This window comes from Mandrillus leucophaeus, unplaced genomic scaffold (genome assembly GCF_000951045.1).
Source record: "Mandrillus leucophaeus isolate KB7577 unplaced genomic scaffold, Mleu.le_1.0 Scaffold114, whole genome shotgun sequence".
NCBI lineage: Eukaryota > Metazoa > Chordata > Mammalia > Primates > Cercopithecidae > Mandrillus > Mandrillus leucophaeus.
The window spans coordinates 1,482,463-1,501,124 of NW_012099654.1; the positions used below are offsets into that span (position 1 = coordinate 1,482,463).

An 18,662-nucleotide genomic window follows, 5' to 3' on the forward strand; every position below is an offset into this window, starting at 1 on the left:
TTGTATTTTTAGTAGAGACAGGGTTTCACCATGTTGGCCATGCTGGTCTTGAACTCCTGATCTCAGGTAATCTGCCTGCCTTGGCCTCCCAAACTGTTGGGATTACAGGCATGAGCCACTACACCCAGCCTACAACCTAGCCTTTCAAACAGTTAAACCACTAGTAACAAGCACTAGCCATTAAAACAGAGATCTTGAAAGCAAACAGAAAACTCATTTCTAGTATTTAAGTCACATACTCTTCTATTCCTAAGTATTGTCCACAAAAAAACAGAAGAACAAAAACAAATCAAATAGAGAACAGAAAAAAATCCAACAGAATCCTAATTCCTTACGTGAACTTTAGAATTTAGTATCAAGTAATTTTTCTTTTGTTAAGAAAAACTGGCTGGCACAGTGGCTCACGTCTACAATTCCAGCACTTGGGGAGGCCAAGGTAGGCAGATAACTTGAGCTCAGGAGGTCGGGGATGCAGTGAGCCATGATGGCACCACTGCACTCAACCTGGGTGACAGAGCAAGACCCTGTTAGGACAGGACAGAAGGATAGGATAGGACAGGACAGGACAGGACAGGGATAGGAAGGGATAGGGGAGGAAAGGACAGGACAGGAAACCATGAGATAAAATTTCAAGAGTAAGATACCAAATAGTTGCCACAGTTGATAAAATGTCAATAAAACAAACAAGCCTCCTTTCTTACCTATAAACCACCAAACTTATCTGTTTAGAGAGTAGAAATAAAGAACACTGATACCTTTTTATATTTTCCTTCTTTCAATTTAACATTGTATCATTGTAAGCATTTTTGGGGTTTCCCTTAGTCTTTACAAGTACCATCTGAAAGCCTACATAATACTTTTTTCAGTTAAATGTAATTATCACTTTCTTAACCATTGTCTTTCAGGCCATTTAAACTCTCACTCCATAGTTGTCAACAATGGATTTTTTTTTTTTTTTTTGGTAATGTTTTCCTGGCTGGGTGCGGTGGCTCACATCTCTAATCCCAGCACTACTGGAGGCGGAGGTGGGTGGATCACCTGAGGTCAGGAGTTCAAGACCAGCCTGACCACATGGAGAAGCCCTGTGTCTACTAAAATTACAAAAAAAAATTAGCTGAGCACGTTGGTGCATGCCTGTAATCCCAGCTACTTGGGAGACTAAGGCAGGAGAATCGCTCAAACCTGGGAGGTGGAGGTTGCAGTAAGCCAAGATCATGCCATTGCACTCCAGCCTGGGCAACAAGAATGAAACTTCATCTCAAAAAAAAAAAAAAGTTGAACCTGTATCTATGTCTACCTGTAAACTGTGTTTATCTTTTATTATGAATTGTGCATTGACATCAACTTATCAACTGAAGATCTGAATTCTTCTTCCAAACTATACAACACGAGATATTTTATCTGCCCTAAATCTATCTCCTTCAAATTTTAAGAAATGCTTTCTATTTCTAGTGACAGAGTTTATGACAAAGTCCATGTTTGCTCCATCTAAACTTTCCTTAGATGTTATCTTAATGGGCATGTTTGAAATACAGAGTTATTGAATGATTTTCAGTTTCATAAAAAATTTTGTCTTAATTATCATGTTATCACCATTATGTAAAGTTTTAAAATTATAAAGACATTACCTTTTCCTCATTTGTTGCAGAAGAATCTGGATCTTTTCTTTTCTTCTTCAATTTTTTATCTTTACTTTGTTTTGTGCTAGAAGTCTGATAAGGTTGCAAATCTACTCGAGAATGAAACTGGTAACGACCACTTTCCACATCACAATAGTAATAAATTCCAGTGGAAGGATCATAATACAGTTGATTTTCCTTTGAAAGTCAAGAAAAAAATAAATTCTAAATTCATCTAAGATAAAATAAACTTAACGAAAATGCCAAATATATTCAAACGTAGTAAATATTTCTTTGAACAACTATAGTATTTTCAGAAGACAATGAATTAAAGATAACAGAATAAAAAATGCTTTAATCTTCCAAAATACTTTACCATTCAATAGCTGATCTAATTTTCCTAGTGTGAGAAACAAGGAAATCTAAATATTAAATTGAATCATATAAAACTGTCAATACTTGACCATTTTTATCTAAGAAACAGCAATTTTGTATGGTTCCACTTAATACATTAACAAAAATTGATAATACTTTTGAAGGCATGAAAACTAAAGCATGCATAAGAAAAAGCTGACCATATGAGAGCAGTTCTAGACTCTTTATTCTTAATGACTGCACAATAATGGTGTGCCAGTATAAACCCCTAAACCTCCTCTTAATGTCATAAAACAAAGATTTGTCTTTTGATGTTCATTACTTAAAATCAGTGAAAAAAATTTTGAAAATAAAGTTCATGCATACCAAAAAATAACATTCTGTATAATGCAATCAATAAACAACTGTCTCCACTAATTAATTAATTCTATAGTAAATAGGACAAGCAACCATGCAAAAATGAATTTGGCAAATTACAGATTTAAAAGCCAGAAAGTTAAAATTAGGTAATCACCTGCATTTATGATATACTGGCCAGTACTCTAAAACCAATATTTAATTGAACAGTCTATATTTTATTTACATCCTAAATCCATGCAGACCAGACCTGGAAACATCTTTGATGTACTGAGATTGAGCAACTAAAACTTCCTGAAAAAGAATAATTTATTTTTCTAACTATTGACACTTGCAATTTATTGTCTTTAATCCCTTCATTTTGCAGATCTCTTACAAAAATATTTAGATTTCTCACCATCTTTCTCTTAACTAAGAAACTGAATGGAGGCTTTCCAATCTTTATTTCTAGTAATAATGGAACTTTTATAATTCAAACCTTTTTAATCTGTCAGTCCCAAATATAGACATTTTCAAAATATAAAAAAAAAATTTTACTAAAATAATAAAAATGGCAACACAATGAAGTTCCTAACTTACTCAGAAATATAACCTGCAGAATGTAACTAACCATTTACAGAACAACGGATATCAAGAGAAAAGATACAGAAAGGAAGGCAGAAGATTGACAAAGACAAATGTCTACCTGAAACTGTTGTTTTCCTAGAAACTAAACAATAACTACTCCCTTTGGATAAGTGTTTAAACATTAATTTTCTGGTTATTTATTAGCATTGTCAATTAGCATCCTCCATGAAAGAAAACCCTCTCTGTATAAGGACTTACAGTTTATCATATGCAGATTGACAAACTAATGAAACCTCTTATGTTAATTGAGATATTTAGTATGATACTATGTTCTCTAGATAAGTTAACAATAGTTGCAGTAACAGGAATGATGAACATCAACTCCACTTTTGTGCACCACATTCTATAATTCCTCAGAGAACCAGATTACATTACTAGATTCTTGAGTTTGAGGTATGTGACTGAGTTCTATCATTGTCATCAAATCTGGAATGAAATACAATTAAGTATTAGACTTCAACAGCTATAACACTGTATTGTAAATCAAGAACTTTATTTTCTGGTTCTATCCTAGACAGTGGTCCATTATATTTTAGATCCCATATTAATTCCCTAGTTCTCACTGTTAACAGATTGATTTTTGTTTGTTTTTGAGACAGGGTCTCACTCTGTCACCTAGGCTGGAGGGCAGTGGTACAATCATTGCTCAAAGCAGCCTCCATCTTCCCAGCTCAAGCGATGCTCCCACATCAGCCTCCTGAGTAGTTACGACTACAAGGTGAGCCACTACAGCCGGCTGACTTTTAAAATTTTTTATAGAAAGTCTCACTGTGTTGCCCAGGCTGGTCTTGCACTCTTGACTCAAGCAATTCTCCTGCCTCAGCCTCCTGAAGTGCTAGGATTACAAGGAGTGAGCCACCATGCCTAGCCAACAGATTGACTTTTTTAAAGTGAAAGAGTTAAAAGACACAGAATATAAAACACTGGCTAATAATAAACACACTACTAAGAATTCAAGAAAGAAGTCTCCTTATGTGGCCTAAAATGAATTCATAAAGTATTTGAAATAATTTTTAAAATTCTTACCTCAAACCTAAAATTAACCTTACTTCTCTATTAATTCTATGAAAAAAAAATTAGTTTAGGTTCTAAAATATTTACAATGTAGTTAACTATCTGCTTTTATTAACAAAAGCTCCAATACTTTAGATGTTATTTTTATACATAAAGACTTCTCCAAAACATTATCTATAATAATCACAATAAACAACCTTACTTTAAAAACTTAGAAGTATAGCACCATAAGCTATTTTAGAATTCTTCTGTCAAATAGTTTTGAGTCAAATATAATTTTTAAAAGCAGCTTTTGGCTTTCTTACTTCGGCTTAGGGTTTAATATTTGATATCAGGCACTAAGTATGTATCATACAGTATTAAAGGTCTGAGATGGAATTTGAGACCAGCCTGGCCAACATGGCGAAACCCTGCCTCTACTAAAAATACAAAAAATTAGCTGTGTGTGGTGGTGCATGCCTGTAATCCCAGCTACTTGGGATGCTGAGGCATAAGAATCACTTGAACCTGGGGAGTGAAAGTTGCAGTGAGCTGAGATCACACCACTGCACTCCAGTCAGGGTAACAGAGGAAGACTCTGCCTCAAAAAAAAAAAAAAAAAAAAAGATCTGAGATACTTACAGAATCATAATAGAAACCAGTGCTGTGGTCAAAATACAGTCCAGTATTTTCATCATAACTAAATCCAGTCTGTGACACAGCCGCTTCTGCTGCAGCTCTCAAACTTTCAGCTAATGATGAACCTTCTAAGGATGTATCTTCTGTTGCTAATGCAGATGCTGGTTCCTATAAAAGATACAGTCACGCCAAATAAGACAAAAGCTTCTGTATATCAATTAAAAATATGTATATCTCAAGTCTGGCTGAACTCAAGACTTGAGACTATGTTTAAGTAATGACTTCAACTACTACAATGGAAAAGGATGTCTATCAGTTATGATTTAAACCACTTTTTAGCACATTTACTAGTGTGTCAGTAACTTCAACTTTGACCCAGTTTTGAAGGCAGTAAAAATGAGTGACAATTATTCGAGAATAAATGTATGATGCCACAGAGAAGCCATCCACAAAACACAGACTCTGAAATATTGACTAAGACAAAGATCTAGGTTCTTCAATAATTATATGTTCAATTGGAAAAAAAACTTCAAAAAGACAAATGAAGGAGAAAACCATAGATTAAATGAGGTATGTCAAACACAATAGGGATCCTGATTCAAACAAACTATAAAAACAAATTTACAGATTCAGGGAAATTTGAACAGTGGCAGGGTATCTGACATAAAGGAACATTAAAATTTTTTTAGGTGTAAATGTGGTATTGTTGTCCACAGTTCTTTTGTCGAGTCAAAATACTTGGACAAATTTTGTTTTAGATTATGTATATCATACAATTTTGGAACACAATGTAGCAGGAAAACCACTATACGTATGAACAAGTTCTACTTTTGGTTTTTGAAAAACTATAATATTCTTTGCATAATTACACATAAGAATGTTTACAACGCTTGTATATGCTGTGACGGACTAAAGAAGTCTATCTTTCCACATAATAACAACAAAGAAGGACAGGTTCTTGGGCATCAACAGTTTCATGTTTAGCATTTTATTACCTGTGAATTTGAGGCAAAATGGTCCACTTGTCTACATTTAACATTTTCTGTTTTATCAGTACCAGGGTAAGCATCATTTTCTATTTGTAAATGGTCTTTAGAATTCAAAGTAGAAGTTTCGATATCTTGATCTTGTTGATCTGACAGTTCAGTCACTTTACCTGGAAGACTAACATCATTGTAGTATGTCTGATAATAATAATCTGTAGCAAAAAAATTAAGTGAAATCATATCATATTAGAATAATGTATATAAAAAGGACTTAATTACAAAACAATGGCATTTAAACACAAAAAGCACATACTTCAAATAAATCATGATTTTTACAACTGTACAGATTTTAAAAGATTAAAACAGATGGTACAAATAAATCTGCAGAAGTGTGTATCTCTGATTCTAATGTCTCCTTCAGGACCCTAGCTGTCAGTTAAAAAGAAAAAAAAAAGGTAAGTTGGTTACATTTTCCATAGCAAGAGTAAAATAAAAATAGGTAGATAGGTTGTATTCTATTTTAAAAACTTAACTCTTAACTTCTAACCGGATACCTTAATATTGTTGCTTATCAATTTAACTTCTAACCAAATACCTTAATATTGTTGCTTATCAATTGATAAAGAAATAAAGGCAAGGAATTAGGGTTTTTTTCTTTTTTTTTTTTTCTTTTTGGTCAAATTTCTCTCCCCATGCAGACTTTTTAAAACATATCATACAGATAAGTAAGGTTAGCACTATTGCTGTGTTTAGCAATTTAGCCAAATTATGTCCTGAATGAAGTAAGGCAAAACTTAATAGGAAAGATGATTTCTTCTTGTGACACATATATATTAAAACTCAGTATCTCAGCTATTTTGCCTCATAACACTCATGAGGCCATGGTGGTAGGCCCACCATTCCCACAAGGGTGAGAGAACTGACACTATACACAATTCTAATTAGAACACATCAACAAGAAAACAAATGGCCCTGGTCACAAGGAAGGCAGATACAGAAGCAGATGGCTAAGTGCAAGCCAAAAATTACTCAGTGAGTGTGTCACTGAAAACATTAGCAACATTATAGAAATCACAGGAATGACAATACATTTCTACTTTTTCCTCCAGAAGAACAAACTGATTACCTGAAAATACCAGATCATATGGAGAGACGTCAACATCATTAACAATTCTCATTTACCTTGATCTTAGTTTATTTTAAATTTAAAGAAAACTCAACATTAGCATGATTTGAATGTAACAGTATTACCATATCCTCACTATAAGCTAAATACCTGAGATTGACCAAGGAGCATGGTTCTCTGTTTGTACTTCTACATCAGACTTTTTATTATCTTCATTTCTCCCACGTTGGAGTATTTTACTGAGTTCTTCCACCTGAGAGAAAACAAGGCTTTAGGAAAAAGAAATCATGTAATGATCTAATAATATATATACCAATCTTCTGCTGTTACAAATAATTGTTTTTCTTGATAAAAGTTTTAGAGAAATGTCAAGAGCAGCAAGTTTACCTTTCAGAAAAGCTAAAATTACTATTTTACTTTTTACATTTAAAAGACGTTTTCATTCCTAATCTCTCTTACTAAATGTCCAAATATCTCCTCCAAAAATCGAACTAAATAATGACACTTTGTGAACAGGGTCCTTTATTTCTAACAAATAAGATTGTTTTTATGTTAATATTTTAAAGTCAGTAGTTCTTTCTAAGTAATTCAAAAATTTAAAAATTACAAATTCTCATCCCTACTGAATTATCTAATATTCATTTGGTATTCTCCATTTGGAATTAACTATCCACTTGAATATGTTAATGCTACTTACAAGCTTTAATACACATTTTTTTCATTAAACAGTAGTCCTATAATTAACTGTAGCACAAGACAACAGGGAAGGTGACTGCCTGAGAGCGGCACCTGTCCTCTATGTATTTCACACACTAAAATACCCTTAAAAGGATGCTACTACATAGGACAGAGAGAAAGTGTGTGGAAGTGCCCAAAAGCAGGTAACATGCTGCCTCAGTCAATTTACGTCAGCCTGAGAGGACCTCAATGTGAGACAATGTCTACTACATACATGAAACCAAGTAAAAAACAAGCTTTTAAATACTTATTTAATGATACAAAAAGCTTAAACAGAGAAAGGCAATAAAACTGATGATATACAGATTATCCGTGCACTTCATGAGTTATCCAATCTGTTGCTAATGCTAGGGCAGGAAGTACAGTGAGGAAAGCAAGACACTGATCATGAGAAATTTGACGCCCTCCTCTGATTCATGCAAGTACAGGCTCCATAGCTGGGAATTAGTGCCCCATTAAATTCCTTGCCCTAGGAGCCTGATTGCCTTGCCCTAAATCCTGGCTCTGGCTACTGTCTGTTACTATGAATTAGATTACTTAGTATCTACTACCTGCTGGGCACTATACTTGATGCTTTGGATAACATCTCATTAATTCACAAAACCACCTGAAATATTCGTTGCCCTAACCCCAATTTTACACATAAAATATCAGACGAGACAAAGTAATTTGCACAAGGCTATTGTGGGGTCTTGTACAAACCCTATATGTACTATGGTTCTCCAGTTATCATTAATTCTCAAGCAAAACTTTTTAACTGCTCCAGATAAGACATATTCAGTAATTTGGAACGACAGTTAATCAAATCCACCCTCTCTCCAACCAAGGGAGGCTGACCAGGAGAGTAAAGAGTTATCACCATTCAAAGTAGAGTCAAGACTTTCTATGAGATTAAATTTTTAATACTGAACTAAAATGGAGGCATGTGGAAGACAGATGCTCCTCTTAGGCAATTACCTGCAGAAGTTCGCTTCTGCTGCAGTTTAGTCAGAGAACTACTATTTTTTTAAGTGTATTAAAGCTTATAAGAGGCATGAACATATTTAATAATTAAATCCACGTGGAGAACACTGAATGATATTAGATAATACGAATGGGAATTAACAGTTTTTAAATTTTCTAATTCTTTAGGGAGAATTGGTGACCTCCCGAAATATTAGCATAAAAACATTCTTTTCTGTAAGAAATAAAGGATCTGTTCACAAAGTCCCATTATTTAGTCTGATTTATCAAATTAACAGTTAACACCAAAATGCTGGCTCTTTGAAGATTAGCAAAAAATGTTTTAGAATCTCTAACGCAAGCAGTACTTCAACAATTTAGAATTATAAAGCCCTTTTCAAAAGGCTGTCATTTAAAAAAGGCTGTCATATTTTGCTCCCCTCTCCTTTTTTTTTTTTTTTTTTGAGACGGAGGTCGCCCAGGCTGGAATGCAGTGGCACGATCTCAGCTCACTGCAAGCTCCGCCTCCCGGGTTCACGCCATTCTCCTGCCTCAGCCTCCTGAGTAGCTGGGACTACAGGCGCCCGCCACCACGCCCAGCTAATTTTTTTTTTTGTAGTTTTAGAAGAGACGGGGTTTCACTGTGTTGGCCAGGATGGTCTCTATCTTCTGACCTCGTGATCCCCCGCCTCAGCCTCCCAAAGTGCTGGGATTACAAGCGTGAGCCACCGCGCCCTACCTTCTCCCCTTATTTTTTTTTATCGTACTTGTATGCTCCTACACAGTTACACACCATAGGTGTTCAAATTGACTAAACAAAAACTTTCCAATGTCATGATGTCAAGAACTCTATGTAACAGTCATACAAAGTCATTGCAACTCAGCAGTTATTTTCATAGTCCGTTTGGTAAAACATAAAGAAGTTTGACGACGTTTTAGTGTTCGGCCTATATACTGGTTTTAGGAAACGTACCAATAAATTATGAAGAACTAGACAACCGTCAAATTGAAACCAGTTACTATGTGGAAATAATCTGTTGGCAGAGAGTGCCTGCCAACAAAGTGGAAAAAAAAATATTATGCTCTTGGTTTTTGAGATAGAGTCGCACTCTGTCGCCCTGGCTGGAGTGCAGCGACACGATCTCGGCTCACTGCAAGCTCCACCTCCCAGTTCAAGCAATTCTCCTGCCTCAGCCTTCCGAGTAGCTGGGATTCCAGGAGCCCGCCGCCAGGCCTGGCTAATTTTTGTACTTTAGTAGAGACGGGGTTTCACCATGTTGGCCAGACTGGTCTCGAACTCCTGACCTGGTGATCTGCCCGCCTCGGCCTCCCAGGGTGCTGGGATTACGGACGTGAACTACCGCGCCCGGACAAGGTTTTTTGTTTTTAATGCGACAGTTTAAGTATTAACATTTGCCCCTACTATCTTGAAAACGAAATAAGCTGCTTAACGTCTCCAACAAAAGCAGTTATATATCTTCCCTACTTCCACAAGAAAGCCCAAGTAAACGCCCAGAAGAGCAACCTTACACAGGTATAGCGTTCAAAAGTTTGTAAAATTGTTTACTCGTGTTTTACTCCACCTTCACAACTGTGAGCTATCATTCCCATTTAATGGGGAACTGAGGCTCGGTGTAAGTTTACACATCCAGTGAATGGCAACGATGGGATTCTGACTCAAGTTCAACGTTTTAATAAACTCAAATGTGCTCTACAGTAAATAGGCCTACTGCCAATGGGAAATGGGATGCTGGGGCAAGCGAGAATGAAAACTATGTAGCCACAATACTTAAGTTCAATTCACGCCAGTCGCGAGACATAGATTTAAATCAAGTAACCTGAACTCAGCTTTGCTCCTGATGTACTTGGAATTGTAACTGCGCTGAACTTTTACTTATTTATATTTCAAGTACTCTACAGTAGTTCTGAGCCCCTGCCAAGGACCCCTTTCGAGGCCATAAGGGGCTTCGAAAGCCTCGCCTCGGGCTGGATGGGGCGCCGGGCTAAGGCGGACCGCGCACCTGCGTGCGGAGCTCCTGGTTGTTGCTTTCTGCGTTCTGGTACAGCCGTTCTGTGTGATGCAGCAGCTTCTCGATCTCCCGCACCTGCCGCTTGCAGCTCCGCAGTTCACGTTCCAACTTCTCCACCTTCCGCCTTAGCTGGGCCAGCTCAGGCTCAGGGGAGGTGGGCGGCGGCGGGGACGGCGCCTCCGAGGCCATGAGGTCCGGCGCGAGACTGCTCGTTGCCGCGGAGGGGCTGCGTTCAGGCCGAAACGGACGCCGGCGGACCCAGAGGCCACGGGAGCGCGCGGGCAGCGAAAGGCAGCCTCACACCCGGCCGGCCGCGGTGGCCCCTGGCCATGACGCCCTGAAACTCACTTGTAGCCGAACGGGGCTGCGGGCGACGAGCAAGGGGACTGAGGATGGCCCCTGCCCGATGTGCGCGGCCTGGAAACCGGAAAACTTGCCTGGAAACTACCTTCTCCAGCTATAGAAACAGAGGGAGGAGCGTGTGATACGGAGCCGGAAAACCAGTGTCCAAAAAACCAGGGGCCAGAAGCGCTCCGGCAGCTCCCCAGTTGAGCCGGAAACTACGGCGCCAGCGGTAGGCGGGGCCAAGACGGAACAGGAAGCGACGGAAAGCAGTAAGGACCGATAGTGTGCGTGCGGACGTCTAGCCTGCGGTACCTGAGGGCGTGGAGAGCTGTTGGCAATGTGGCTACCGAAGCCTTAGACTGATAGGGAGGCTTGCAGCCTCTGGTCTTAGACATTTGCACTTGCTGATGTTCTTTGAACAAACTTTTAGTATAGCATGCATTTCCTATCTCCTTGTTTTACAAATAAGAACAGAGTACCCCAGTAATGTTTTGTGGGGACTATACTGCTCTACTTACCTATGTCAACTGAAGAATGAGGAGGCTGATAAATTTAGAAAAGGGCTTTATTTCTCATGAAGGGTTACAGCCTGCAGGGTGGCCATCCTGACAGGCTTCGAAGCATAGCCTCTGGTCAGAAGCTGAGAACAAGACACTTGGAAGGAAGGGCAAAGGGAACAGAAATGTATGCTGAGCAGGGTGGCCAAATATATTCAATGAGCTGTAGGAGGATTCATGAATATTTATGAAAGGAGAAACATGCACATGCACAATTAAGCTTCCTGCCTCTCTGTGGGACCCATATTCCAAAAATGGTGGTGTTAGCATGATCCCAGTGTGAAGTTTTCATCCTCTGACGTCAAATGGCAAAGCAGAGGAGATGAAAACCCTCACTGTGAGTCCCTGGTAGATTGGCCAGAACTGCTCTGTGGTTGGTGGTCTCTTATCAGGAAGGAATGCTGGTTGGTGTGAAATCAGCCCAACTGTCCTATAGAACTGATGTTTATGGTTTCTTTTGAATAAACCTGGAAACTTACCCTCCCAGTCTTAAAACTTCAGAAAGTTACATTTGTCTTATCTGAGTTCCTTTCTTGGGAAACCAACCATGAGGCCTCCCAGATAGTATCAAGGAACTGAAACTTACCAGATCACTGCATCTGGACAATGAGGCACCATATCACTCACCCATTATAATTCCCTAACCAGCCACATGCTGCCTGTTGAACAAGTCCTCATCCTTACTGCTTACTACTTCCTATTTTCCCACATGTAGTCACATTGCTCCCTTGCCATATAAACCCCTAATTTTAGTTGGTTGAGTAGATGAATTTGAGACTGATTTCCTACTCTCCTTGGCTGCAGCACCCAAATAGAGCCTTCTTCCCTGGCAATACTCCTTGTCTCAATGACTGGCTTTCTATGTAGTGTGCAATGGATCTGTTCAGTCAGTTGAGGGGCTCAGAATTTTACTTTTATTTCTCATTTAGTCATTCTGCTGGTTCCTAAGTTTAGACCCCCTGGGAAAATAGAGCGAGTACATTAGGTCTGAGCTGCAAAAAGGAGCATCCGTGGTGGGAAAATAAGAGAGAGACAATATTCTATGGAACAGGGGAGAAAAATGCTCTGGTTTGGTGCATTTATTTGGTCTTTTGTCTGCGTGACCCTGGCATTGGTTCGCCAATATTTAAACTGATGAGAGCTTCTTTGGAACACACTTCCTTCCTTTGCCAATGTCATTTAGAATTAGATCATGAGCTCAGAGTCCTGGGCCTGAGATTCATGGAGGTCAGCAGCTGTGTCGTGCAGATGCTCCTCTCTCAGGGCTTAGCACAGTGCCTGTCACAGAGCAGTATCCATAAGTGCTGAACACAGCTGAACTAGATAATCCTGTTTGGTGTCTTAGATCAGCGGCCACTTCCATTAACTGTATTTTCTTATTTTTTGTATTATTGATGCTCTGGCATCTGGGGTCTCCATGACCAGGGAGATACCCCCTTCAAGGGTTAGCTAATTTCTAAACATAGCAAACAACTCACCCAGCATGCCACCCACTGATCATCTACCTTCTTTATCAGACTGTTACACTCCATGCCAATATTCCCCTGTCCTCATCACTCCAGGGCCAAGTACCAAAAAACTAAGAACAACTCCTACATCTCAGATCCCGCTGAAATTATGCAAACTAAACCTGCTTACCCTGACTTGTCCATTCCTTCCTGCAAAAATCAGGTAATGTTTTTTGCCATATTTCCTCCCACTCCTTCTGCCTCCTTTTGGACCTTGGTGCTTCTCCACATTGCCTTGTGTGGCTTGGTGTGCATCCTCCTCTTGGGCTGGGTGAATAATAAACTATCTTTTGTTTGTTTGTTTGTTTGTTTGTTTGAGACAGAGTCTCGCTCTGTCGCCCAGGCTAGAGTGCAGTGGCCGGATCTCAGCTCACTGCAAGCTCCGCCTCCCGGGTTTACGCCATTCTCCTGCCTCAGCCTCCCGAGTAGCTGGGACTACAGGCGCCGCCACCTCGCCCGGCTAGTTTTTTTGTTTTTTTTTTTTTGTATTTTTTAGTAGAGACGGGGTTTCACCGTGTTAGCCAGGATGGTCTCGATTTCCTGACCTCGTGATCCTCCCATCTCAGCCTCCCAAAGTGCTGGGATTACAGGCTTGAGCCACCGCGCCCGGCCAACTATCTTTTTAATAGCAGATCATCTCCTGACCTGTTGGCCTCACTATAACTAAATAATAATAAAATCTAAATTTTAAAACATGGCTCTGTATGTATTTTTGTCTTGTACTCTGCCACTAGATAATTCGTAAACAGTGAGTTTTCCAGCAGAGACCTGCCCTCTGTAGGTCCTGTACACATTCCTCCTTAGGCCTGAAGAGCTCTTTACAAGGCATTGTATCTGGAAACATAGAGATTCTACCTTATTGTCATGTCAAGAGTAACCCTCAAGCCATCAAAGGAAATTTAGTGAGAAGACATGATATGTCCCCTGTGATGCAGAAAAAAGATGTATTGAAAAATAATTCTGACTTCCCTTGATGCATTATGACTCCACCAATGAACATATTGAAGTCTTTTTTAAAAGATGCCATTTTCTACTTTCTCCACCTTTGGGGGATAAGAAAATCCATAAATACCATTTGAAAGGTATCTTTAAGATGGTATTTCAGTTTTTAGTAATTAACTGGAGAATAAATAAGCTTATTAACCACTACTTCAAGCAGTGATCCTCTTATTTGTCTTAATCTGTTCAAGGCTAAGTTATCTTTACCTTGTAATACCAGTCTGTACCTTACCTTTGACCATTAGAAAAGAATGGCTTTTTTTTTTTTAGAAAAAGTCTTGAATATCAGGAATTGCATTAAGATGCTAGTATCAGAGGTGGTCTATAGTGGCTTATTAAACAAATTAGGGTGTTATCCTGTTACAGAGCCTAAAGAGGGGCAGTCCACGGCCAGTGACTCCACAGTTTTTCAGGGACCCAGGCTCGGTATGTCTTTCTGCTCTGCTATTCTCGGAGCATGTTTCCAGAGCCTCCAGGTTGATCCATGGTGCAAGATGGCAAGGAGTGAAAGGAATTTCCCAAAGCCCCACCCAATGGTTCCTGTCTACGTATCAATAGTCACCTCTTGCTGCAAGTGGGGCTGGAAATTATGTGTATATGTGTGTTTTTCTAAGCTAGAAATGTTATTCTCCTAACAATATAGGGATTCTACAAGTGAGGAAGAAGGGCAAAATTCATGTTGAGTAGGTAAATAGCAGTATTTGCCACACCTAGTTTTCAGATCTAAGAGGTACTTAGCATAGTGGGCAGAGGCGCTGCCCTAAAGAAGCATTCAACTTGACACCTTTCACGATTTGATTTTGTTTTGTAATGTTTTTTTCCCACATCCTCTCCAATAAATTATATGAACCATTTTTGTACTTTTTGCCATTATGAATATAATGAGGTATTTCCTTGCTGTTTTAATTGATGCTCCTCTGATTACTAGAGAATCTCATGCATTTGTTGAAATATATGTATGTTGAAATGGCTACATGTCCTTTTCTTTCTGTGAATTGCCTATCCATATCTTTTTTCCCATTTCTTTCTTGTTATTTTGCAGTTCTTTATATAAGCAAGGTATTGCTTCTTTATGAGTTTTAGATATTACAGATATCTTCTCCCAGTTTGTCATATATCTGTTAGCTTTGTCCAGTGTTCTTTGTTAACCAGGAATTCTTAATTTGTATGTAGTGGAATCAGTCTTTATTTTATTTTACTTTTTAAAATTTTATTTGGCTTTACAGTTTAGGGTTTCATGAAGATTTTCCTTACCCCAAGTCATATTTTCTTCTATTGATCTTATAATTTAAACTTTCGCATTTGTTCTCTATTCCAACAGGGGGGGGTATTCAGACATGACCTAGTTTTCTCAAGACCATCCCCTTTGCATTGCTTTGTAGTACCACCATCATCTTCCATCAGGTTCCCATCTTTATATGTGGGTCTAGTTCTGAGCTTGCCATTCTTTTCCGTTTGTCTATTAGTCTGCTCCCATGCTGGAGCCATTCTGTTTTTATCACTTAGGTTCTTTAGTATGCCCTAACTGGTAGGGCAAGGCCTTATTTTGTTTTTCTTTTTCAAAATCAGCTTATTCATAAACCTCTATTTTTCCATAACATTTTAGAATGAGTTTCTTGAGTTCCAATGGGATTTTTATTAAGATTACACTGAATGTATAGATTGATTTAGGGGAATTAACATAAAACTTTATTTAGATAGTCAATTCACATACTTTTTTTGCTTAATATTTTTCTTGGACTTTAGTACAATTTTAACACTTGTTTTGGGAAAGGTCTTGGGCGTTGTTTCTTAAGTTATTTCCTAGACACTCTATAGTTTTATTGTGAATAAAATTTTATACTGTAGTATATTAAAGAGGGAAAGAAAAATCGAAGTGATGAATAGGTTTCTAGGTTGGACAAGGAAGGTAGGGACTATTGGAGAAGAGTATGTTGCATGAGGAGGAAGGGATGCTTTAGTTTTGATTTTGTTGATTATATTGAATTTGAGGTGTTCAGTAAATAGTGAGCACTGCAGAAGCCTATCTGAAGCTTGAGAAACAGATCTGGCTGTAGAACTAGTACTGTGTAAAGCAAACTCAAATGGCTCGAAGGGCTAGGGAGATAAAGCAAATGAATGGACAAGGCAGTGGCAGCTACTACTCAGCTCCTGAGAACTGTGGAGACATGTGGGAATGTGGACCCTGTGTTGCAAAGCTTCTGATTTTTCAAAAAAAAAAAAAAATTCAATCAGGATTTTTATGTGAAATCTCTCTGTTTTAAAAAACTGGTTCAAATTAGAAAAGTAATTTCTGTAACTTCAGTGTCATATGATTTATTTTATTTTGTTTTGTTTTTTGAGATGGAGTCTTGCTCTGTCTTCCAGACTGGAGTGCAGTGGTGCGATCTCAGCTCACCGCAACCTCGGCCTCCCGGGTTCAAGCGATTCTCCCACCTCAGGCTCCCGAGTAGCTGGGACTACAGGCACCCATCACCACAACCAATTAATTTTGTATTTTTAGTAGAAACAGGATTTCACCATGTTGGTCAGGCTGGTCTCCAACTCCTGACCTCAGGTGATCCACCTGCCTTGGCCTCTCAAAGTGCTGGGATTACAGGCACGAGCCACCATGCCCAGCTGTCATATGATTTATTATAAGGAATTGACTCATGTGGTTATAGAGGCTGAGAAGCGCCACAATCTGTTGTCTGCAAGCTGGATACCCAGGAAAGCCTATGGTGTCATTTGAAGGCATGAGAGCCAGGGAGCCAACGGTATAGATTTCAGTCCAAGTCTGAAGGTCTGAGAACCAGGAGTGCCAAGGGCAGGAGAAGATCAATGTTCCAGCTCAAGCAGTCAGGCAGAGCAAGAATTCAACTTTACTCTGTTTTTTTCTTCTATTCAGACCTTCAGTGGGTTGGAGAATTCCCATCCACATTGGGGAGGGCCATCTGCTTTACCTAGTTTGCCAATTCAGATGCTAATCTCTTCTGGAAATAACCTCACACACACCCCAGAAATAATATTGAAGGAGATAAATGAGCATCTGGTGGCCCAATCAAGCTGACACATAAAATTAACCATCACACTTTGGAAATTGCATGAATGGCCCCAGTTCTTTATCTGTCTTGCTTCCTCATCCTTTGACATGTGATTTTGTGGTTTTCCTCACTAAAAGGGAAGAATCTCCCCTTCACCTTTGAGCTGGTTTGGCCATGTGATTTGCTTTGGCGAGTAGAATGAGGTGATGTGCCAGCAGAGTGGCACATCTAAGCCTAAGTCCCAAGGCCTTAGTGATTCTGTTTGCCCTCTGGAATTCCTGCCATTGCCACGAGAAGAACATACCCAGGCATGTGTGTTGGTCTCAGGAGAAAGATGAATACAGGGAGCAGACCTCTCCTAACTTAGATGCTCCAGCTAAGACCAGCTTACAGCAGAGACTTCAGGAAACCCTCAGATAAATTAGCAATCCTGGTGGTAGTGATCAACCAGCCCACACATCACCCCTAGGCTTGTAAGAAATAACGAAGGATGGTTGTTTAAAGTCACTGAGGTTTGGGTGTTTAGTATGCAGCAATAGCTAACTCATACTCAATCTGATCTAGAGCCATTCCAGGAGCCTATGAATTTAATCAGGCTGGAGTTCAAATGCCTGAGATATTATAATATTCCACAACAGAGGAATATTGTCAATTCAATAAAAGCTGATTTATATCCAATTTCTTTTAGAGTGTCATCAATTTATATTTAATTAATATCCACCTGTCATAATTTATATTGGATACGGTGGGTAGCCAACATTTTCTTACCTGATTCAACTTTTTGATGCCACAGGAGAATATCTGGGGAGCCATAGCATTTTGATAGTTATGATTTATTGCCCCATATTACTTTTGGTCAATTGACCATTATCTGTTTCCTCCCCTGGAGGCCCAAGAAAAGAATGGGTGGGTATAACATTAAAACACTGGAGTGACGGTAAAGGAAGCCAGAGGAAGCTAGGTAAGACACTCTTCTCCACCCCCAGCTGAAATTCTTACATTTTGTACCTTCCTTTTATGATAGTATAATGAGTAAAAACATTACTGTGTTATGAACCTTCCCACATCCTCCTCCCTTCTACTCTCCCTTAATAATAAGAATTCAAACTCTCAAAGGACAGTCTGTCCCACTGGACCAATTCGAGGTCTTTAGAATGCAAAATCAATGGTTCATACTAGAGTAGTACTTAAGCTCTTTGTGGTGAGAATGTTTTTAAAAATTCTAGTTCATTATGGATTAATACTTTTGTAAGACACAACAAAATGCATGAGTGAATGGGAGAGGAGAGAATAAGGGATGCAAGAAAGGTTACTGGGCAGTGTGAAATGGTGCCCTTTTAATAGTTCTCAAGAAATGCCAAATCAGTTTGGATTTTTAATTTTAAAAAGATTTTTTGGCTATTTGAACTGTGCTTTTTTGAATGCAACTGGCCCATTCCAACAGGAATTTTTTAGTGTTAAAATTGGATACAAAATACAAAAATCAGCAACCATTGTTAAATTCTTCTGAGGATGTTCATTGCTTGCTAGCACCTTTCAGGTATCCTACAGCATAAGCAGGAAGGTGCCTACCTAGTTCTTTACAAATCACTCAAGCTAGCTCTTGCTCAACTATGTCTAATTGCCTGCTGCATAGGTCATATCTTTTTCCTCAGCCTAAACCTGAACATGAGCCTGAGCCTGTAAATAATTTTTATTCAAAATATTAGATTCATTCATTTTCTCACTGTCTCCAAGGTCCCTGGGAGTTAAGCCCTTTCTGGCTGCAACTTTAAAAAGTGTTTTTGTGGCAGGCACT

At 38.9% G+C, this 18,662-nt stretch overlaps 1 protein-coding gene across 1 annotated transcript in view; it reads right to left on the bottom strand.

Moving 5' to 3' along the window:
* The window catches only part of AGGF1 (angiogenic factor with G patch and FHA domains 1), a 32,259-nt gene extending 21,230 nt beyond the window's left edge, over positions 1-11,029 (bottom strand). The window contains exons 1-5 of the mRNA XM_011996326.1: positions 10,424-11,029; positions 6,873-6,975; positions 5,606-5,808; positions 4,614-4,778; positions 1,629-1,817 (exon numbers count right to left, since the gene is read on the bottom strand). Coding sequence (XP_011851716.1) covers positions 1,629-1,817; positions 4,614-4,778; positions 5,606-5,808; positions 6,873-6,975; positions 10,424-10,621 — 858 coding nt within the window. The 5' untranslated portion in view covers positions 10,622-11,029. The remainder of the gene's footprint in view (positions 1-1,628; positions 1,818-4,613; positions 4,779-5,605; positions 5,809-6,872; positions 6,976-10,423) is intronic.
* Positions 11,030-18,662: the final 7,633 nt, after the last annotated feature.